General features: G+C 35.2%; 1 protein-coding gene across 1 annotated transcript in view; it reads left to right on the top strand.

The window, feature by feature from the left end:
- Nucleotides 1–24,144, top strand: part of SGCZ (sarcoglycan zeta) — a 484,691-nt gene that overhangs the window by 262,344 nt on the left and 198,203 nt on the right. Inside the window, exon 2 of the mRNA XM_054825539.1 lies at nt 5,478–5,672. Coding sequence (XP_054681514.1) covers nt 5,478–5,672 — 195 coding nt within the window. The remainder of the gene's footprint in view (nt 1–5,477; nt 5,673–24,144) is intronic.

The following is a 24,144-nucleotide window of genomic DNA, read 5'->3' as shown; positions in this document are numbered from 1 at the left end:
TATTACCATGTGGCACCCAGCCTCTGCCATTTAAGAATATTGTATCTAAATGTATCTTTTATAACTTTTTTTTTCCCCTGCAAAATGGTAAAAAAATTACCTTTTAACACATTTAATTGTATTCTTGGGTGACTTGAAAAAATGTAAGATGAATGAAATCAACATAGGTTTAGAGCATATGTACGGATGATCCTGAATTAAAAATCATATTTTGTCTTCAAAATACACAAAATAATAAAATTTTATTTTCAGAAAATTAGCTGGAAGCCAAATTGCCTGTTCAGATCTTAACAGTAAATATTGGATTGTTTCTCCTGTTTGACTAACCATTTGTAATTAAGAACAATGATCCTTTTATTTCATTCCTTAGTTTTGAATCTGATTCTTCTTTTATGGCACTTAGAAAAGAGCCGTTACCCATTAAGATAAATTTAAATTTGTCTAGAAAATTATTTGCAAGGCATAATCATGTTCTAAACATTTTTAGTTAACACTTAAGTAGATTGCTACCCTAACTTCAAGAATTATACCAACAATCTTACCCTCTAGATTTAGTTCATTTGCTCATTGTCTTCTCTTTCATTTTTCTGATTTGAAAATTTACCTCTGTAAGAGATTTTCCCAAAGACTAAAATAAACTTTGAAAATGTAAAATGTCTCTGGTCCATTCTTTAATTACTTCTATAAGTCTAAGATATCTGTTCCAATAGTACATTATGGCCCTAAAATATCAATAAAGATCATTGGCTTGATTGTGATCTAGATTTCATGCTGTGTGCTTACTCATATTCACCTGTGCCTAGTGAACATGCACAATTATATTTTTATGGTACTGAAAAAGATCAAAAAGTGTAGGAGTAGCCAAAAATGAAAATTACAAATTGCAAAATATATTCAGGTACAGTTGCGACATGACTAAATAGTTTACAGTGCTATGATAGTTTCCTTTATCTTGTTTATGATACTTATTCAGTGTAAGAACTGATTTAATTTCTTTGTAGTTACTGAATAACATATCCCATATTACTTTTGGTTTGAATTAGAAATCTCAATAATTATCAGGGCACAGGAGTTATTTCTAATTTCTTTAGTGTGTGGCTCTGGGCTACTTATGACTTTGTGTATATATGCATGTGTGCACCATGGAGGTTACTAGTTTAAGATGCTAACATTGAAACCCTTCAAGTATTTAATGGAGCACTTCTGTAATTAAATTATTTTTGGTTTCAGACCCTCAAGCATCCTAATGTCAGAAACCCAGCTAAACTTTCAAACCATAGTTCTTGTCTCGTCTTGAAATGTCACCAGTTGTTTTGTATTTACAAGACCTGAATAATGGAATAGCATTAGGTATATACTGCAGTGAGATTTTTTTAAAATGTCCATTTAATAATAATTCCTCCTCAATAAGATCTGCTAGTTACCTAGTTTAAAATGTTTATTTTTATAATGTATTTTGAAAGTTCAATAGGATGAAATAGCAACTCAGTCATCAAAAGTTTGTGTGTATATTTATATGCATTTCTATGATCTGCATATATACATATTTATTCATAAATACCTGTATGTATGTGGTTTTGTATAGAAAGTATATGTGCACTTTATCAATCAGAATTCTTGGCAAAAACTTGTCAGGATTTTTAAATGTGACCAGTTTTTTGAAAGATGTTCTGTCATATTGCATGGTTTATCAAGGTTTATGTAAGTCACTTTCAAAAAATATTTTAATAGTTTGTCTTGCTACTGTTCTGGAATTTCTTTGCCTTTTCATGATTTACAAAAACACAGAGCTCACAGCAGTTCCTCCTCAGTTAGAAACTTATCTGAAGTAGATATGGCCTAGTATCTATTCAGTTACTGGTGATAAAAACATGATACTAAATGGGGGTATTTATCAAGCATTTATGTGTTTTTTCTTAATACATTTAAAATCTCCGGGTACTAGTTACCAGACCAACTAGGATTTGTTTTGGTTTTCAATAGTTTAAAAATCAGCTGATGATTTTTCACAGGAGTATACAAATCAGTGGTGAGGGTGCTGCCAATAATTTTAACTGGCCAGATTAATAACCTTAAAAAATAAAGCCAAAATCACACTAATATTTTTATATTCGTAGCAAATGGCAAATTCTTTGGGCCTGTTTATTATGTATATATGTGCAGTTCTTAGAAAACAGTGTCTTTGATCCTTGCGAGTGGCTGGGAAGGATTGATGTCACGTGAATTGGGTCTGACCAACTTGCCTGAGGTCCAAAGGCAACTGGTGCTGTGTGGTTTTATATTGAACAGTTTCAGAATTAAAATGTTTATTGGAAAAATATTCAACAGATTTAAGAAAAAAAATTGCTTGTGCATGATTGTGGTGATAAGGTCTCCCCTAAGCTTTCTTATCTCAAGGCTGAGAAAACCCAGTTCTCTCAGCCTTTCCTCATATGGCAGGCTTTCTGGTCCTTTGATCATCTTCATGGCCCTTCTCTGGACCCTCTCCAGCCTGTCTACGTCTTTCTTGTATAGCAGGGACCAAAACTGAACACAGTATTCTAGATGTGGCCTGACCAGTGTCAAGTAGAGTGTGATAATGACTTCTTTATCTCTGCTGGTGTTGGCCTTGTTGATGCAATCCAGCATCCTGTTAGCTTTCTTTGCTGCTGCAGCACACTGTTCACTCATATTGAACTTATTGTCCACCAGGACCCCCAGGTTGTCTTCCACAGAGCTGCTCCCCAGCCAGGTAGATCCCAGGCTGTGCTTCACTCCTGGATTGTGTTTTCCTAGGTGCAAGACCTTACATTTGTCTCGTTGAAATTCATAAGGTTCTTGTTAGCCCACTCTTTCAGCTTATCCAGGTCTTCCTGCTGGGTGGCTCTCCCTTCCCAAGTGTCCGCTTCCTCACTCAGTTTGCTATCATTGGTAAACTTCATCAGGGTACATTTGATCCCATCATCCAGATCAGTTATGAAGATACTAAACACCCTTGAGCCCAATATCAATCCCTGGGAGACCCAGGGACAGGATAATTAGGGTTGGATAATGAGAAATAAAAACAGTCCTTCATGAACTTCTCCAATGTGAGTCCTGCCCATGGGGCTGCAGTTCTTCATGAACTGCTTCAGCACGGGTCCTTTCCACAGGATGCAGTCCTTCAGGACCACCCTGCTCCAGCATGGGTCCCCCATGGGGTCACAAGTCCTGCCAGCAAACCTGCTCCAGCCTGGGCTCCTCTCTCCACGGGTCCACAGGTCCTTCCAGGAGCCTGCTCCAGTGTGGTCTTCCCACAGGGTCACAGCCTCCTTCAGGTGCCTCTACATCCTTCAACGTGGGGTCCTCCATGGGCTACAGGGGAATGTCTGCTCCTTCATTATCCTCCGTGGGCTGCAGGGGGACAGCCTGCCTCACCAAGCCTCACTCAGTTGAACAGTATGCACTGAGGGAACTGACGGATGCCTGGCTGTGGTGATGGAATAAAATGTCATTGTATTTAATCATATGCAAAAGGTGTATTTCATTGGGCCACATTCATAGTTTTAGGGGCAATGTTATTTCTGACATTCTCACAATCTGGAAGTTGAATTTTCAACTTTTTTTTAAGGGTAATAATTGTTTGGTAATAATATATAAACTAAGGTCACAAGACAATGGAAATGGTGTAAAAAATACTAATTACTTTAAATCTCAAAATGTAATCATGGATTGCATTTTTGTTACAATGGCTGGCTAAATAAATGTGTAGAAACTCATTATAAGGAGGAAGATGATTAACTCTTTCATGCATTCAGTTTCTGAATTCATAAGGAATTCAGACACAGCTAGGATGAATACTGCCAGGATACAATAAGGGAGTGATCTAAGGTCTTGAAGCCTGGTGACTCTCTGCTCTGGGAGGACTGAGAAATGTCGTTTAAGGAAGTTCTGTTTGTAAAGGTTTGCTACGTAAACAAACTGCTAAACATTACATTTAATTGAAATTACAGGCAAAGAGAAGCAATTCTGTTTGAGAAGAATAAAAATGATAAAATGCCTGTTTACTAGCTTATTTGAAACCTGCTTTATAAATTCATTATTTCTGTTTTAACTTATTTCAGTGATAGATGTATTGTTTTAATATGGATGTGTATTCTATGACTTGTGGCTGTAATTATTCAGTGAGTTAATTTATACTATTAATATCTCATTCACTAGCAAGTGCATGGTAAAACCTCAAGAGTTTTGATTTGGATAAATATCTAGCAATACAGATGTTTATGTAAACATTTTTGAGCTTTGCATTTTAAAAATCCTATAAAATCAACATTTGTTTGATCCTTCAAATGGATTCAAACTGTTTCTTATTTCTACTGACCCATTTTTGTGCATTTTTTACTTTTTAGTAAAAAGAAAGGCAGATTTAATCATCAAACTGATCATTCTATCTGGTTTAAAAGTTTGTTGGGGTTTGGTTTGGTTTTGGTATTTCTTTGTTTTGGGTTTTCTCCCTCCTTCTGAGCAAAAAGCCTATTAAATCAATCTTTTTAATGGGCATGTTTCAGGAAGAACTTTTATGTAAACAGACCGAGATTGCTTTATTTTCATTTTTAAGTCATGGAGAAAAGTAAATACCTTCCAGTCTAAAGGCAATGTGACGGCTGAATATGAATGTAAATATCTGTAAAAGAAAGTTAAGGATGTAAAAAAAAAGTTAAATGGTAAACATTTTTGCTCTAAAGAAGAACTGAATTAATGATAACTTCTTTAAGCAGTTTGCAAACGGTTACTGCTTGCTTGAATGCTAGAAGAACTTAAACTGGTTTAGGAAAACAACAGGTGATGGTAGTATCCCTATCTCCTAATGGGCCAAATTAAAGCTTTGAAGAGTTTTGGTGTTTCTTTTTGTGTAAAATATGGCATACTTCTGTGTAAAATATGGCCATATGTATATTGGCATAAATTATTAATTTAATTTACTAAATACAATAAAAGAATGATGACTCCACTTATGATAGATGCATTTTTAGAAAGAATAGGGTTTTCTTCTATTTGTATGAAAGAGTGTACTGTTTTTGGCTACAAGCTACTTTGAAGAAAATAACTTTTATTTCAGTCAAAACCAGTACAAAAAAAAGTTACATGAAGTTTTTTCTCCAAAAACAGATTTTCCTGAATGACTTCTTAAAGGACAATAAAACAGTCTTCAGAAATAGAATGTAAAATATATACATGGATTACATAATATTTTTTACAGTTTCTTGCTGATAAATTCAAAACGCAAGTCCAATTTGAAATATCAAACCAAAGGTTTACTTTAAATTAATGAAACCCACCAAATTCTTACCAAATGCCTAGTAAAAATAACATTGATGTGGTTTATGATGAATGAATGAATCCCGTCTGTGCCTGTAGAAACTGATTTTCTGTACATTCTCAGATAATCTTTATGTAATAAAATCTATGAAAACCAAACCTCTCATTTGCTTACTTGTACTTATATCTTTCTTTTCCAGATGACACGAGAGCAGTATATATTAGCAACACAACAGAACAGCCTTCCAAGGACTGAACATCCTCAGTTTTACCCAGTAGGGATTTATGGATGGCGAAAGAGGTGCTTATACTTCTTTGTCCTTCTGCTGTTGGTTACCATGATTGTTAACTTAGCAATGACAATATGGATTTTGAAGGTTATGAATTTCACAGTGGTAAGTATCACAGTAACTTTATGTACCCGGTTTCTTGAAGTAATAACTTGTAGTTTTAGTTCTCTTTCCTTTACCATGTTATATACAAATCTTGTAATTTTGGATTAAAAATCATATATCCTTCTTTGAGTGTTACTTGAGATATTTATACCTTTTTGTATATTCTGCAGTGAGTGGACCTCTGCCGTGTATTTTCAGATATTTTTCGTTAATCTTTGCTGAAAATATATCGGGATCTTAGATTTATTTATTTTTTTGCCCAACCGAAAGCATCATGGTGACTGCCCCAAGGATCTCTTGGTTGCTTGTTAGTTAGGTCAATTTAGGGTGGCTTTTTTAGTTTATGTTGTTCTTAGTATTTTGATAGAGTTTACTGACCATTTGCACTGTGTTTCACCTAGAACTTAGAGTAGCTGTTTTGATGTTGATAAGAAGGGGTAGGTGGGTATAAAAGCCATGGGCTTTTATGAAACAGCCTCCATCTGGAATCTTTAATGGCAGCAAAGCGTTACCGAGTCTGTATTTCAGATGTACACCTGAAAGAACACCTGTGTTCAGTGGAAACTGTGTTATCTGCCCAGCTGTTCCCAAAGCTTTGTTTGGATAAAGGTGGTAGAAGTGCTCGCTAGTTGGCAGTGGAGTAGTGTGGTTTTGTACATCAAAAGAAAAGATAGAACACTCCACAGTTTAAAATAGCAGCGCTTCTGCTAGGATCAGTGTATTTTCTCTCTCTGGATTTTGAACTTCATAAGCCACATTTTGATGTAGCTAATAATACATTTCTAATTCCTAGGTTCATAGCACATTTCTATTTTCCATTAGTTTATTGGAAATAAAAAAACAGCCAACAAAACCAGAATTAAACATATGTATAAAATTGTTCTATATCGGCTGATGTTCTGTAATGTGTAGGGTTATCTGATACCGTTGTCTGGTGAGACGTATTGTGGAAACACATTCCTCCTTCTGAGTTGCCACTAGTGGATGAATATGTTGATTCATATTTTGACGACTGTATGAATTTAATATGTACTGAAGAGTTGGAAGGTTTTTTTTTGGGGGGGGGTTGCTTGGGGGTTTTTTGTGTTTTGTTTGTTTTCATTCTTCTTTTAGCATGATGTGCTTGCAAAACAGGATATTCACATATGCTTTTGCTATTTGTATTAGAATCATATTTAGGCATACCTGTTGATTTCAGTAAAATGATCTGCTATTATTCCAGAGAAGAATTAAGCATAGAAATTTAAATAGATTAAGAAGGTGTTTTAAAAACCACAGATTTTTTCTTCATGCAGAAGATTGCATTCCAATAAAATATTTGAAAATACAGCTTTGATATCTAGGCACTGTTTGACCTTCCACATTACAAGCTACTATAGCACTATCCAGTTTAAAACTCTTACAATTTAAATGTAAAATCTTTTAAAAACAAAAACAAAAAAGATATTTTGAAATATTTTTATTTCATGCATGTCAAAGCTTTGTTAGAAAGTTAAAGGTTTATGGTGAATCACTAAATCAGTGTAGGAAACTCGTGCGGGGAACAACTGGATTGTTTTAGCAGTTCTGTTTAGTAGTTAGTAGACTGCAGACCTTGCTTCAATAGCTTGAGGAATATATGTATTTGAAATAATTATGTGAACACTGGCTTAATAATTTCACGAAAATAGTCTTTGAAATGTAATGCACTTGATTTATACGCTCGTTATTTCACTATTACAATTCAGAAATCACAAAGCTTATGTCCATCTTTAATAGTCCTGAATTTTTTATAAATACAGATAAATGGTATGGCACTCACTAGTGTGAGTTATCCTTTAACCTTGCCGTTACAAAATTAAAATTAATTTTGTATATTCACATTTACCATAGTCATATATACCAGTAAGCAATTTGGAAAACAGAAGTGGAGCATATCACTCCTCTTTCATATGAACCCCCCCTCAAAAACATTGCATATGCTTGGCAACATTGTTCATTTTGGAATATCATATACCCCTTAACTGCCTCAGAAATGAAAATTGCTACTTAACAGTTTGTTATGAATAATTTGCAAAAATTACTGTTTCCAAATGATTTTGTACTTAAAAAGAATAACAGAAGCATTTCAATGTTTATACCACCACCAGATCATTCTTACTCAAATTTATATGTAGTATATCCCTGTTGACATAAAATTATTAAGCATTAATTTTTTAATGGCAATATATTTCATGCTTTTGTTTAATGAAATGTACTGCTTCAGGACTGCTTTGTTTTCGTCTTCCAACTTTTATATAAATTTATGGAATCATCTGTGGTTAAACTGTTGCAGAAAACAGAATCCATAGGCATAAAACTATGTTTTATGACCCGAAATTGTTTATTTTAAGGTGCACACATTTGTTTTACAAAGAGACTGTTAAAAAATATAGTAATTAAATGACATGACAATAGGTTATTTAATGTTATAAAGCTATATATGATAGCTGTAGGCATATCATATAACTTAAAGCTGAAAGAATGAAAAAAGTCTGTCACTATTTACTTCTGCTTTTATAACAACCATTACTTTGGATCATGTTTGAATCCATTTTGTTAATCATACACTGAAGAATACCAGGTTTCCTCTGCAGATGCGTGGAATTGTAGTCTTCTACTTTGACTAGTTAGTATCCACATTAAGGTCTTTGTATGGGTTCAAAAACTGATTGCTAGAAGATTGTCGTTAAGAAATTCAGTAAAATCTTGATGCTTATGTCCACACATGCACAGTTGAGTGCCAGTGGGAAATTTGTATCAAGTCTGAAGGAGTCACATTCTTAGTGACAGATGTCTGAGAGTAAAATAGTTTAGTTTATGAACCTAAACTTTGTGTATTGAAAGAATGCAGTAGCTTTGAAATATACATATATTTCTTCCATGTGCACGTATATATGTACAGATATAAACTTAGAAATTGTATTTGTGTATCTGGGCAGTGGTAGGAAGTCAGAAGTATAGCTAGAAACCTTTTGAAAAGGAAAATACTTTTGCTAAACCAGTTTAAAGAGTATTTGCACAAAAGAGGAATCTAGCCATGATAAAATAATTGTTGAAATTGAACTGATTGACATTTTGATATTATTTTAAATTATTGCTGTTTTAGCATAAGCCAATGTTGAGCTTCTTATAAAAACAATAGTAATTGCACCACTTCAAGGGGTCCTGAAGAGCCAGGGCATGAGTTTGTCATTGCTGGCTGACAATTGCAGCAATGTTAATTTGTGTTAGCTGTTGACTTTCTATTTTTAACTGTACAGCTGCAGCCACTGGCCAAATGGCACAATAAAAGCCTTTCTGAGTTCAATTTATAGATTCTTCAGTAGGAAAAATTTTCTGAATACGCTGACCTTGCATGTAAAAGTCACATTCTCAATCTGAGCTAGTTATCCCATGCTTGTTTTATACTCAGAGAGGAGAAATAGGGTCTCCTATAGGGCATTCATCTCATAGCAAGAGAGGCAACTGAAGTGAATTGTCCTTAAGGATGTTGAATATCTTATCAAAGAAGTAATTGAAAAGGAAATATGGCTTATTTGCAATTGTGTAAAAACATACTACAGGCATGTTGTGCAAGTCTCCTTGTATCAGATCAAGTAGTATAGCTGGGAAAGGTAGAGAAACCTTCAGGTATACAATCCAGTGTACAATGTAAGAGAGAAACTTGAAAGGTAAATAGAAGTTACAAATAATTGTCCTGATATAATATGTATCAGATGAGCAAAACTGAAGGCAACGAGTATCTATGTAGCAGAAGGAATATTAGATGGAGGAATCAGAGATATAGTAATCATTTTTTTGAAAGATATTCCCCTACTGGTAGCTTAGTGCTACTGTTCTTTAACATCTAGTAGAGATCTGTTACCTCACTGTTTGATCATCTGTTTAGAAAGATATGAGTGAAAGTATGTAAGAACTTCAGGACATTCCACTGATAAATAGATGCACGTAGCTGTGACACACCATACTATCCTGGGTTTATGTGGAAAGTGATCATTCAGGAGTAGACTATATCAGAGGAAGATCTCATCTTGAGCAAAATACTCTGCCAATAACTCAGCCCTGAAATAATCCCCAGGCTAAACTCGTCATTGGAATAAAACTCTGTGTTGTTTTACGTGCATCAAGTGGATCTACTCTGTCCTAACTGGTAAGGATAAAATAATTTGACAGCCTCTACAATATATTGTCCCCTAATGGAACCATCAAAATCTCTGAATCACAAGCTTGAACTGCAGACTCCATCTATTGTATTAAATGCTTTCCTGAAAAGTAAACAACTGCTATCTTCAAGAATGAACTCAACTTTCCTCATGTCTCTTAAGCCCGATCTTCAAAGGAGACATACAGAACTTCTTGGGAAAATCAAGCCGGGAACTAAAATCTATAGCTTTTGTCAATATCAAAATAATAGACTTCGAAGACGTGAGTTTTATAGAACATTTATAATTTCCTTTCCTTGTACTAACCTTCCCATGGTCCACAGGCTTCCCCATGGAAATGTCTTTCACCTTCGCTCAGGATGTAATTATCTCTCACTTAGTCTAGGTTATATATGTCTAATGAAGCTCAAAGCTGTTAGTTACTTTTTTTGTGTCTATTCAATTAGTATACTAGGTGTTTCAAGAAGGATGGGACACTCAAGTCATAACTTGGTGACATAACCATAGGGTAAAGTATGGATACCTTGTCTTTACTACAACCTGGTTATTTCACTTATGTAATATATATGTATTTTAAAGAATAACAAGGAAAGAAATATTTTTTTACTGTGCCTGCACTCTTCTCATCATGTACTTGTATGGTTCATAGAATAGGTAATTAGCTTACTTTTTCTTTGAAGATTTAATCACTTGAACATTATTATCTGAGTAGAACTATAATTTTATATAATTTATTCTTTATATAGCTGTTAACAAATAAAGCATATTGACAGTTTTTCAGTCTGAATACTTACTCTATAAAAGAGATTTACCTTACATTTTTGTCACTAAACAACTACCAGTGTAGAAATATGTGACTGAAAGTTTTCTGCAGCTATTTCAAATTACAGTTTTTAAAAAAGAAATTCAAAGTATTCTTCTTCCTGTTGTGAAGTGACATGGGGCAAACAGCATAGAAACTTAAGTCCCTCTCCTGGTGAGGGAGGTGTTTGATATCAGTACCTTTATATATTTACTAATATGTACACAATTGACATTGATACTGGCATTTACTTGATATTACATTATTCTGTTGCTTATTACATTACATTGAAGTTTGGAGTTTACTAAAACTGAAAAAATTGTAACGGAAGGAAAATGCAAATGTGAACCCCTTTAGTTCTTTGGATCTCTTTTGGGTTGGCCAGTAACTCAGCCAGATACCCTAGGAAGTATCAGCACCAAATTGTTTTACTGGTTTTGGTTGTATATCTGATTTTGTATGCCTCCATATTCTGCTTTCCCATTAGGGACTGATGTATGAAAAAGACTTATTTTTTGTACCTATTTAAGAATGCAGTCACCCAGTTCAGGTATTTTTTCTTGCTGTAGTTACTTCCATATTGTAGTCAGTTTTGACTGCTGTCATAGCACAGTATTTTCTGTATTGATACGTGTTAAACCCCTCTTGCCAGTAGTACCATGGGAATTTTAAGATCAGGAATGAGACAACTTATCATCTGGGCTGAGACAGTTATTTCTCAAGGGAACTTCAACCTAAATTTAGCTTCAAATATAAGCAAAGCATAAACAGCAGTTTGAATTTCCTGGCTAGAATTCACGTGCTTCAAACTCACAATTGAACATACTCTGATTGCTGGCTGCCTAGCTCCAACTACCAGCTGTCCAAACAACGTGTAGTTTGCAAGATGGTTGAATGTCTGCCAGAAAATACACATGACAACTAAGCATCATTTCTTTTTAAGTGACAGCATATATAATAATGCAGATATATGCAACCATTAACTCCTCTCTGTTTGCATCTTTATAGATTGTCCCCATATTCCTTTAGGAGTTTAACTTTTAGAGTTAGAATCTTTCAGATCTGCAAAAATGTAAATCTGAATGATAATATTTTCTTGACATCACTTATGGAAACCAGTAAACACAAGTATATTTTTCTGGGTTTTGGTTGCTATGCAAGAATGAGGAAATTTTTCAAATTTTTAACTATGTTGTTGGGATACACACACACTCTTCTGATCTTAATATCCAATATGGAAAAAATACTTCTAATTTCTTTAAAAGTAAAATTTGTCCCTTAAAGCTATAAATAGATACTTAAGGTTTTAGTGGTACCCAAATAAAGCAACTGTGTGTGATGCTTTTATCTAGACCTATAGCAAACTGTCTTGGCATACTGTAGAATAAGAAAATAATTTCTTTGCAAAACTGTACTGTAATACTCATCATCTGTTTCTCAAAAAGCATGACAGTGATATGAGCTGTCAGGTTTCTAAGATTCTGTAGCCACCCAGATCTCTTTATGTGATGTTCAAAACAGTATTTGTTCTGTTATCAGTTCAGTTGGTTCTGCTGATCTGTGCAATGAAGATGGTATTTGCCCATGGCAGCTAATACAATTTCAAGTAGAACTAAGAAAAAGCTCTTTTCCATTTCTTAGCTAATTTTTGTTGAGAAATATCCAATTTGTAGCAGATTGGCATTTGAAATTTATGAAGTTGTGTAATAGCTGTACTTATCTCCACTCAAAAATAATTTGGTTGTTTGGCAAACAGACAACTTCTTTCATTTTACAAAGGCAGCAGTTCGTTACTAGGTTTTGAATAAATATTATTATTTAATAGTAGCAGTTGCTGTGTGCTTGATAAAAATGTTCTGTCACATCTGCAGATTTCATTTATTTCAATGCAATCATTTATTATCAATAATTTATTTTAAACTGTAAATGATCTCATTTTCAAAACTTGTTATCTCTTAACTAGATAGAAAACTATTTCTCTACATCCTTCAATATTTTAGTTTTCAAGAACCTGATGTCCCATTTTGGGAGGAATACAAGAAAGCTTTTGTTTCCTTTTTGTTTGTTTTTTGTAGTGAGAAAGATCCAGTCCAGAGCAGGCAATATCATTAATTATTAATGATTAAGAGACTTAGTCAAGATATCGGAGACCAAGGTTCAAATTCATGCAGTCTCCAATATAGATCATGTTCCAGGTAAGTGTCCTACTTATAGGCTATTAGTCCTTCTGATTTCTGGTGTTCCTTTTTAATAGATACATGACCTCTATCTTACTATCTTTTAGTCTCAAACATTAGATACCATCCTTATAACAAATTTTATTGAAAATTTCTATGAAATATCTGTATATTCCTCAAGATTTATAATTCCTTTGAAAAAATGTTTAGAAAATTGTCAGCTGGCTAAAATGAGTATTAGAAAATCATACACGTGTGTTCGTGCACATCTGCACACATACAGAGTCTTATTTGTGTAATTGGCTATGTTCTTATCTCCTTTTTACATTGCACTGGAAAACAGAAACTTAATGAATGAACCTGTCAGCTCTCAAATGCTTGCTCATAGCACGTCAGCGAAAGAATCTTGCTATGAGTTAATTTTACTTGTACTTTTTTTATCCCATTTATTAACATTCATGTAAAAGCACAACTTTATGGAGCTGGAGGGTGTTTTGTAAAACTCGTATTCTCTTTCATTTGGAGTGCAGTGGGTAGGAATGAACTGATTTATTCTTACTCTCGAGTGTGTCACATAGTTGCTGTTCTAAGTACAATGAAGAGCTCATTTTAAGCATTTCTAATACCATTCTTCTAAATCACTTTGTATATGTACCTCCTTTGCTAGCACTTATGGGGGAAACAGTCAATCTTAATCGTCAGTGCAAATATGGTGTAGATTTACTTGACTGTGTAGTAATTAATGCGCACGATTCTAATTAATTTCTGTAAATCTCTCTTATCTCCTTTTTTTTAAAAAAAAAAGTCAAAATCTGTTGGGTCACAGTGGAAAGGCAGCTCGTCTGAAATCAAGTTTGCAATCTCCTATTTGTTACATATATGCACAGCAACGATTTGCATGAATAGTCAAGCCACTGTTACACGTATTTGGTTAGCTATTCTATAGTAGTAGGCATCTCATGCAAAGGCATCTTCCTGTAAGCATTAGGAAGGTTTTATTTAAAACAGTGCTATCTAATAGCACTTCTTAGCAAATATGAATTGCCTTGTGCCTGCCTATGTGCAGGTTACATTGTTGATTCTGGGTGGCTGAATGCAGATTTTAAATATTTTATTTTATTCCTGAGAGATATATCTGTATGTTTTGGTGTTTATTGCTACAAATTATCTCTGATGAAGAAAATTAATTTCTTATTTTTATATTTGCATATTTCATGCAAATTTAATAGCAGAATACTGTAAAGTTCCCAACAGAAAAAGGGAATAAATACTTTGCACCCTACTTAACCTTCTAGAAATGTGATTTCATTCACTGTGAAAAAAAATTTAAAAAATCTTTTTATACAGTAGTTTAAGTGATTTAAACCTGACCTTGTATTTGGGGCTTTGGAAAATTGTACTATAGTATCCAGAACTTGAATGCTTAGGGAAAACTGCCTATAAACAAGGTTTACTTTATAGAGGTGCATTGAGAACATAAAGAGATATTTGCCTGTACAAGGTCACTGCTTGCTCGTTTGTCTGATTGCTTCAGATTTGTTTCATGAAGTGTCAGCACTGATTTAGAATCAGCTTAAGGGGCACAGATTTGTAACTTGTACCTTTACCCCATGTCAGCAGTCCAGCATGCCACAGGTAGCTTGCCCCATGTTTCACAAACAGTGTGGATGGCTACATCTTCTTTCACCATTCACTGCAGTGATTCTGATGTGCATTCAACTATGACTTGTGCAACCTCTTGTAACAGTTTTAACATTCAAAAAGAATGCTGAGTGTGGCTATGGAAAGTATAGAAGAGGGCAACAGCAACTTCAATTCATGTGATAGGTTAGATGACAATGAAAATATACATTTATTTTCAGTTCGTGGACGTTTGCCTTCTATTAAATAATAATAATAATGTGTTTTAGCTGAGTAAACAATGTTTACTAGACAGCTTATTGTTAATCATTCACTGTGTAAATAGGCTGAAACAAGTATCAGAATTTTTTTTCAAATATTTGCTTTCATGAAAATTGAATTAACTTAATTCCAATTATTGGCTTTTAGCTGTGTTCCCTTTCCATGCGTATTCTAGCATGCCATTAGTGTTTGTGGAAAGTGAGACTTTCAAGAGAATATTATACAAAGATAACTTTGAATTCTTAAAGGTTTATCCAATAAGCCAGTTCCGAGATTTAGATTAGTCCAATTGCATAGCTTGAATAGTAGATGTTGGAAGAGAGTTGTTGATGTGCAATCATTTCTAATGGGTAAAAAATAAAAGAGAAAAAACTTAATTTTGCATATTAAGGTTCAAGAAAATAATCAACAGAAAGTCATTGCATGAAAAGAAAAGAAGGCTAATGCTTCAGCATATTTGTCGCAAATAGGGAAACTAAAGCAGACCAAGTTAATTTTATAGTTCAGGCCAAACAGTCATGTTTTGTAATGTTATTTAGCAGTAATTAGAAAGATATCAAACCACTTGAACAAATTTTAGTTACTTAAAGGCACCAACAATCTGTATCAATAATGAAATGTGTCATGGTTTCTTCTTTCCCTTCTATTATTGGGGTGATTTATATGAATATATGTGTTGGGTTTGCATGGCAAGGTTTTGGTAGCGGGGGGGCTACAGGGGTGGCTTCTGTGAGAAGCTGCTAGAAGCTCCCCCTGTGTCTGACAGAGCCAATGCCAGCCGGCTCCAAGACGGACCCGCCGCTGGCCAAGGCCAAGCCAATCAGCGCCTCTGTGATAACATATTTAAGAAGGAAAACAAAGGAGTTGAAGTTTTTGCAACCAGAGAGAGGAGCGAGAAGATGTAAGAAACTCTGCAGACACCAAGGTCAGTGCAGATGGAGGGGGAGGAGGAGCTCCAGGCACCGGAGCAGAGATCCCCCTGCAGCCCGTGGTGAAGGCCACGGTGAAGCAGGCTGTCCCCCTGCAGCCCATGGAGGAAGGATGAGGGGGTGTAGCGATTCCACCTGCAGCCCGTGGAGGACCCCATGCCGGAGCAGGTGGAGGCACCTGAAGGAGGCCGTGGCCCATGGGAAGCCCACGCTGGAGCAAGTTCCAGGCCGGACCGGTGGACCCGTGAAGAGGGGAGCCCACGCCAGGGCAGGTCTGCTGGCAGGACTTGTGACCCCGTGGGGGACCCCACGCTGGAGCAGTTTGCTCCTGAAGGTCTTCACCCCGTGAGAGGGACTCCATGCTGGAGCAGGGGAACGATGAGAGGAGTCCTCCCCCTGAGGATGAAGAAGCAGCAGAAACACCGTGTGCTGAACTGACCGCAACCCCCACTCCCCGTCCCCCTGTGCCGCTGAGGCGGGGGAAGGTTGAAGCCGGGAGTGAAGTTGAGCCCGGGAAGATGGGAGGGGTGGGGGGAAGTGTTTTAAGAGTTGATTTTATTTTCTCATTCCTCTACTCCATTTTGCCTAGTAATAAATTAGATGAATTCCCTCTCTAAGTTTGGTCTGTTTTGCTCGTGCCGATAATTAGTGAGTGATCTCTCCCTGTCCTTATCTCGACCCATAAGCTTTTTGTTATACTTTTTCTCCCGTTTGGTGAATGAGGGGAGTGATAGAGCGGCTCTGGTGGGCACGTGGCCTCCAGCCAGGTTCAACCCACCACAATATAGAGTACAAATAAAAAATTACAGTCTATGGTTGGAATCCTGCTTTTATTTGTATTAATCTTCCATCCTGAAATCAATACAAGTCTGTGTACAGAGGCAGAATGTACTCATGTCAATCTAGTCTAAATTAGATCTAGTACATCTAGAAATTATAATAAAAAAAGAAGTAGGAAGATCAGATATGTAGTGATATGTATCTTATGTGGCCGAGTATTTCCTCCTCTTTCTTACAAGTCAGGATATTAGATGTGTGGTTGGAATCACAGGTAGGATTAAATGATGAAATCAAATGTTTTAAGTAGGAATAATACAGTAGCAAGATTTTTTTTTTTTTAATCAAAAATGTGAATAAGATATTTGTGTGTTCTGCAGGGGATTAGGAAACCTTGATAAAACCTTCACCTAAAAGATGCAACACTAATGGAATATCTTGTTTATATTTGACAGTCATATTTTACTATACTGCTAGATGCAATCAAGGAATAAAAATCAAGAAATACAATAAAAGCAGAATATAAATTATATTGTCAAAGGCAATGTAGAAATAGTGGAACCACCACTAAAATAGAAGTCAATGTTATTACACTGTCCTAAAGCTCTGAATTGTAATATAAATTTGGTTGTCTAATGATTTGTTATTGCCGGCAACACAGTGCATACCCTTTCTGTCACATCAGTGTCCATCATGCCAATAACGTATTCAGTTGAGCATCAACCCTCAGAGACTCAGTGCAAATTTTTTTACCATGCCATTTATTGTACCAGTTAAGTAAAACAAATAGTACAGGACCTCCTGTAAGATCTTGAGAGTTTCGAGTCTGTCTATTGCATCTTACAAAAAAACCCAACCAAACAAAAAAAAAACAAACCCCCCCCCCCCCAAAACCCCCAGATACATATTTTAATATCTCTAATAATGAAACGTATGTTTTTATGGTGTACAGAATTGTTTTTAATTATATATCTTTCTTTCCTCTGACCCCATTGAAAACTGTCTACACAGTAGAGCAATACCAAGAAATTATTTCCCAAGCAAAAATTCTAGTTACTGTGTTTACTTTTCATATTGTGTTCAAAGCTCAGGTTTATAAAAGCAAGGATGTGCAAGAGGGTAGCAGATTTCTGTCTACTTCAACAAAACCTAATTGAAATAAGTGTAATAAAATACAGTATGAATTAATATATATAAATTTTGATTGACTAATTCAACTTTTAATCAGTCATTTTATTTTTGTATACTGTGATGGCACAAGTCAAAAAAGGAAGAAGAGTTCTTTTCATTGAATGAAAATCAAAATTACTGTTCTGCTCTCCTGCTCAGTAGAGATGATATTTTAATAATGAAAGTAGATGAAGGTAGATGTATAGGTAGAGATAAATAAATATATACGTATACACACACACTTGGTCATCTTCAAATCATACTTTTAAGGCATTTTTTATAGAGATGGAGCATTTTCCCATTTCCTTTATTGTCTTCAGGAATATACAACTCATTGAAACCATCTTTCTTGGCCTGGGCATGCTACATAGAAATAGTAGAGGAGACAAAAATCTATGTTAGCTCTATTGGATGAACATGCAATCCAAAACACCTCTGTTTGAAATAATTTTTGTCCCATTAGATGTTAACACACATACTTGTTTTAATTTATCAAATTATGATAATTATTAAAGAACTTACTCATTTTTACAGTAGTTAATTTAAAAGAAAAATGTATGATGTGAACAGTTAATAATAAAAAGAAATTTGCCTGTGGATTTGTTCTCAGGGCTGATTGATATAATCTTATGTGTATATACACATCCAAAACATGTTTGTTTGGTTGGGGTCTTTTTATCAGGAGGGATGTAGACTGTTTACATTTTAATTTTCTTATGGTTTCATGTTGGTTTTGGCTCTTCCATAATTAAAATGCTAATAAATGATTTGCAAAGTGATTTAAATCACCTTATGAGTCAACAACTAGATTTAGAATTATTTTATTGATTATTATCATTATCTTGAGTGTAATTTTTAATATGGACACATTAGAATGCTTAAAGAGAAACAAATTTATTAATAAAAGTAAGAGGCATACGATTTTAAAAGATGGTATAGAATTACTCAAGCTAGAATCTAATGTGAGCTAGCAACCTCATCTTTATGGCACTTCTTAAGTTTTAATGGAAGGAACTGGAAAGATGGAAATTAGCAAAGCAAGGGTTATCTATTTCAATCACTGGGTTAAGAGATCATATTACTGTTATGTGTTTTGGAAAGATTACTTACGTAAAAATACGTTTTAGTGGATATTGTCATTATTTCAGTTATTAAGGCTATATTGCTACTCCATAACATTTGAAAGTAACTGTTTCCATTTCTGCCATTTTGTAAACCAGTTCTGTTAAAATGATCAATGGCGGCTGGAGATGGAAAGAGTTAAAGCCAAAAAGAAAAGAGTGGGAGAGAGATCAAGCTTGCATCCTGAGCCTTTCTTACTGCACGTGGATTTCATTACATGATGTGGATGCTAAAAAATTATAGATGTTTAAGAAGGGATTGGGAAATACAGAGAAGAAAAATGTACCAAAGGCTGCCAAAGAATGAGGCAAAATTACTGAAGGGCAAGAATATCCTATTCTTATGTTTGGGTGTCCTCTGTGTGCTGCTGTCAGAAATGAGGTATTGGACTAGGTTGACGTTTTGTCCCATCCAGAATGTCCATTCTTATGTTTTTATGAAAGCAACGCTGAGGACGTAGTTCTCAGTTTATACATTATATTGATTAACCAATGGTTTGTATTGTGTATTACAGTACATCGTAGTGTGCAGTAAAATTAAAAATTTAAGGAGCACATTTTGGCTAGAGAACTAGGTGTTTCTGCATGAAATTAGAAATTATTTAGGTTCTTTAGGAAAAATAGGAAAGGAAATTAAGTAGTATGCTAAGTAGCAGCGTTGTGACACAACAGAACAAAACTAAACTGAGATACCTGGTCAAACCAAATGTTGGATTTGTATCCCTAAATCAATGCTCTCTGCCATAAAAGTGTGACTTAGTTTACTAAATTATCTCTAAGCATTGTCTGCCTTCATATAATTTTACAAACAGATGAAGCTGAATTCTGATGAGATGGTAGAAAGAATAATGCAAGTTATTGGAATAACAGTTTATGAATCTGTTCAGGGTATTTTCTTAGTCGGAATTTTGAGGTTTTTTCCTTCACATTTACAAATGTAATTCTGTTTGTATTGGTTGTATAAGTTCTGAAAAATACTTCAAAATCTATAATGTATTGTCTTGATTAGAAAACATAGAATAGAATCATAGAATCATTTAGGTTAGAAAAGACCCTTAAGATCATTGAGTCCAACCGCAAACCAAACACTGTCAAGTCCACCATAAACCATGTCCCTAGTGCCACATCTACATGTCTTTTAAATACCTCCAAGGATGGTGACTCAACCAGTTCCCTGGGCAGCCTGTTCCAGTGCTTGACAACCCTTTCAATGAAGAATTTTTTCCTAATATCCGATCTAAACCTCCCCTGGCACAACTTGAGGCCACTTCCCCTTGTCCTATCACTTGTTACTTGGGAGAAGAGACCAACACCCACCTCACTACAACGTCCTTTCAGGTAGTCGTAGAGAGCGATAAGGTCTCCCCTCAGCCTCCTTTTCTCCAGACTAAACAACCCCAGTTCCCTCAGCCGCTCCCCATAAGACTTGTGCTCTAGACCCTTCACCGGCTTCGATGCCCTTCTTTGGACACACTCCAGCACCTCAATGTCTGTTTTGTAGCGAGGGGCCCAAAACTGAACACAGCACTCAAGGTGCGGCCTCATCAGTGCCCAGTACAGGGGAACGATCACTTCCCTGGTCCTGCTGGCCACACTATTTCTGATACAAGCCAGGATGCCGTTGGCCTCCTTGGCCACCACATCAGTCAGTTGATTCACAATTTCTGCCTTTGGCTTCAGATAATACCTTAGGCAACGCATTGTTACGCTTGTGTAAATTTGTCAAGCAAAATCTTGTAGGTGTTCTTTTACAAATAATTTGTTTTCACTTTACTAAAATGGATTAAACCCCCTTCAAATTACTAAAAAAAATTCCATATACCTAGATGAATTTTTGTGCTTATTCTCAGGTATGTCTCTGTCCCTCTATAAAGTCTACAAGGAAGAGGCAAATCAGATCACTTTCATTTACCTTTTTTCTTAATTGCTGCTTATTACAACAAGTTAGGGAAGTAAAAGCATGGTATGGCGCTCTCTTTCTTTTTTAGAATTCATTACGGGTCTGTTACACTCTGGTGTATAACTTCTCTGTGTGTGCATGTGTGCCCTTTGTGTTTTCATATGTGTGCATGGAACATTCATATGTGTAGTTATACAGGTATGCATGTGAACCATAGGCAGTCTTTCTTATGCTGGCTGCACTTTAATATCGATCTGTTGTTTGCCCTCTGATCTTGATCAACTCAACGTGTAAGCTGGGATTTCCAGAAGCTTGTCCATACATTCAGATTTGAATATAGTTTAGGATTTAGCTATAGAAACATGATATCATGTGAATTTTAATTTACTTTGCCTATGTTGTTGGAGTTGATTAATCTGTTTGAAATAGAGCATCGTCACAGAATACTAGAATATTTTCCATAGTTCATTTTGAAAGTGCCAATACTTCAAAAAAAACCCCTCCATTATTTTTTTTATAGAATGGCAGTTTTTATTCACCTATCAACCAAAGGAAATGAAAAATGCAATCACCTCTGATCCACATACAGCAGGTTGAAGGTATGGTGTTAGTATTACTGAGATATGAGTTATTGGAAAACCCAAAAGCATATTTAAAAACTGGATAATGAAATCAGCATGAATGTAGAAGTTACTAGAATTTTACAACTGAAGAAATATACGACCCAATGGATCAATTAAAGTACCCTTGGTTTTTGGCAGCTAGTATATTCCTCTCAGAGGGAATAAACGCAAGATGGCTTGATTACAATGTAGTGACAGAGTATGTTTTGCTCTGGGGGGGATTCATTTAATTCTTATGCATCTTCTGTCTTTGCTCTTTCACACTGAGTAAAAAGAGAATGTCCTTGGGGGAGGTAGAATAAGCATTTTTGTTTATTAAGAAGGTTGATTTTTGAATGATTAAGTGCTTAACTTGAATATTGGTAGCAAGCAGCCTTGGTGGCTTTCAAAAAGTACTTGATTCTTGATTTTACTTCATGCATTTTCTCATGCTCTTCAGTCATACACTGTCTTTAAATAAATAAACATTGTAATTAAAAAAAGCTTTTCTGATAGTAATCAACTTAATTATGGAAACAAGCTTTTTAATATATAGTTTTGGAAAGGAAAAGGAAATGAAAGTCAAGAAAAAAATTGTGGGAGAGAACAAGAAAAAGGAAGGGAAAAAAAAATCATTAAAAGCAGGACAAAACCAGTAACTGTACTCCTTACTCTTTCAAAGAGTCTAATGTGGGACTATGCAAAGTTCTACTAGCACTGAGAGATACTCTGAAATATACCTAAAACTGGGTTCTTGAAATGGTTCTTGCATTTTATTCACACAGAATAATACTAGATATGCTTTATTATCTTTCATTGAAAATAAGCACTTGGTTCAACTTTCTCTGAAAGTCTCTCCTAGAGGAAATACAAGTCTATTCTTATCAGTTATGATTACCTTTCATGTCACTGTAAGATAAACTCTGACATATCTAGCAATACCAGTAATGTGGGTGTGGGTTTTCACAGTGCTACTATAGATGCTCGCATGTATGTGTTAGCAAAGAAGCAGGAAGTACATGGCACATTCATTTTTATATGATTTATAGGTTTAAATGTATCTTGAAATATTTAAGTATGCTAAAAGTGCTTGAAATATCTAAAGCTATTCATTAGTTGTTCTTTTATTACTTTGCCCAATTAATGAAGGGCTATAAATTTTATATTAATTTAGAAATGCATTTGGCCTATAGCCATTATGATCTTTCATGATGTGATGGTGACATAAAATAAACACAATTGCTGGATGCCTGAACGATTTTAGAAATATTTATTACTTACAATAAAACTGTCTCTAAACTCTATAACGATACTATAAAATTTGTAGTGCCGAGAGAGAAAGGTCTTTAGTAAGAAGCGGTTTAAGGCTGATAGTAAGGCAGAACAAAAAGGAGGAGAATACAGGCTGAGTCTTGGAAATGAGAGAAGATTCAAAAGAAAGAAAAGGAAGAAGAGAGAAAAGAAGAAAATACCATCTCTTCAAATTAAGTTGAGAGTTTCTAGGTGTTGATCTGAGGCTCATTAGCCAGGTATATCTAGCTACACAAGCTCTAAGGAGAGTAATTGGTGAGACAAAACATAGGTAAAGGTTGATGGATTAGCATAGAATTATCAATGCTGACAGCCCTGTGTTTTCCAAGGAAATGTTTGTGTGAAGTTAGGAACAGATGCTGAACAATGTGGCACATCTGATTTCATGCTGCTCATGCAAGCTGACCCCTGGCATTCTGTGTGAGGTCAAAAGGTTTCTGAAATTTCAGTCAGCAGGAACAGTGGACATGCAGGTTGATGTCTCAAATCAGGTTCATGTCTTGCCTTTCAGCAAGTGTCTGATGATCGTGGGTTTAAAATAAAACCTAAGGCTCAGAAAAGACCAACTGACGTGCTAGTTGTTGTATAATTTTGCTGCTTTTTAAGATGTGTCGTATCTGTAGTAATTTATTCCTCTCTTCATTTGATTATTCAGGGTAGAAACTATTATTGCAAGTTACTCTTACCATTGAGAATTAATTTCAATAAAACAACTTGTAATGCACAGTTTAGGAAAGGATCTACAGAGATAAACTGTTAGAGTTAGCTAGAATTGCATTTATTACCTGATGCACTATAAATTAATTTTTTTTAATTGCACAGGAAAAATAATGATTCATCCAAATAAAGATCCAGTTTTCATTTAAAAATTAAATAACTGTTCTCCCTGTCCCAAAAGTTTACATGCTGATTTTTAACATTTAAATATTGTTACTTAAGCAAACTCAGTGTGTTTTAGAATCTAGCAGTTGAGATGCACATTTGTCTCTAGCTGCTTTCTCGCATGAACTTTTGGTGCAGATATGGAGAAAGGGATTTGAGATAGTCAGCAGAGAACTATTCAAAACCTGTGTTCCTCCATGGCCTTCACTAGAACTAACATTGTTGGGATAAACTACTTGATGACATATTTATCACATATGAGACCCAAGTTCAGTATCTTATCTCTGACAACAGCAAATAGTGCAAGTGTAGGAAAGAATGTAGACCAGAGCAAGTGTATAGTAGTGCTTCCCCAGGGCTGTCCCATGTGACAGCTTCAAGATTTGGAGACTGAGTGCTACGTGACAGCCTTGTGTTAAGAGGCAGTAGATGGAGTTGGGGAAGAACGACAAAGGTTTGCCACCATCACCCATAGTGGAATAGAAGGCAGACAAAATTGGCTCTAGCTTCTTGGTTCACAAAATTTAGCTTTCTTGGATCCAGAAATATCAGGAAAAAAAGTACTTTTGATATTGAGAATTTAAAGGAAAGAGGAAAAAATTGCTACTGTGTTTCATTTCGTTTTTCTTAAAACTGTGACTGACATCTTCAAGGTCGTGTTGGTCATCTCAGACTACCATACTCATAAAAGGAGACAAAGTATTAATGGAAAAAA

Source organism: Grus americana, chromosome 4 (genome assembly GCF_028858705.1).
Source record: "Grus americana isolate bGruAme1 chromosome 4, bGruAme1.mat, whole genome shotgun sequence".
Lineage (NCBI taxonomy): Eukaryota > Metazoa > Chordata > Aves > Gruiformes > Gruidae > Grus > Grus americana.
The sequence above is the reverse complement of the archived record's forward strand: the minus strand, read 5'-3'. Positions and strand labels throughout refer to the sequence as shown.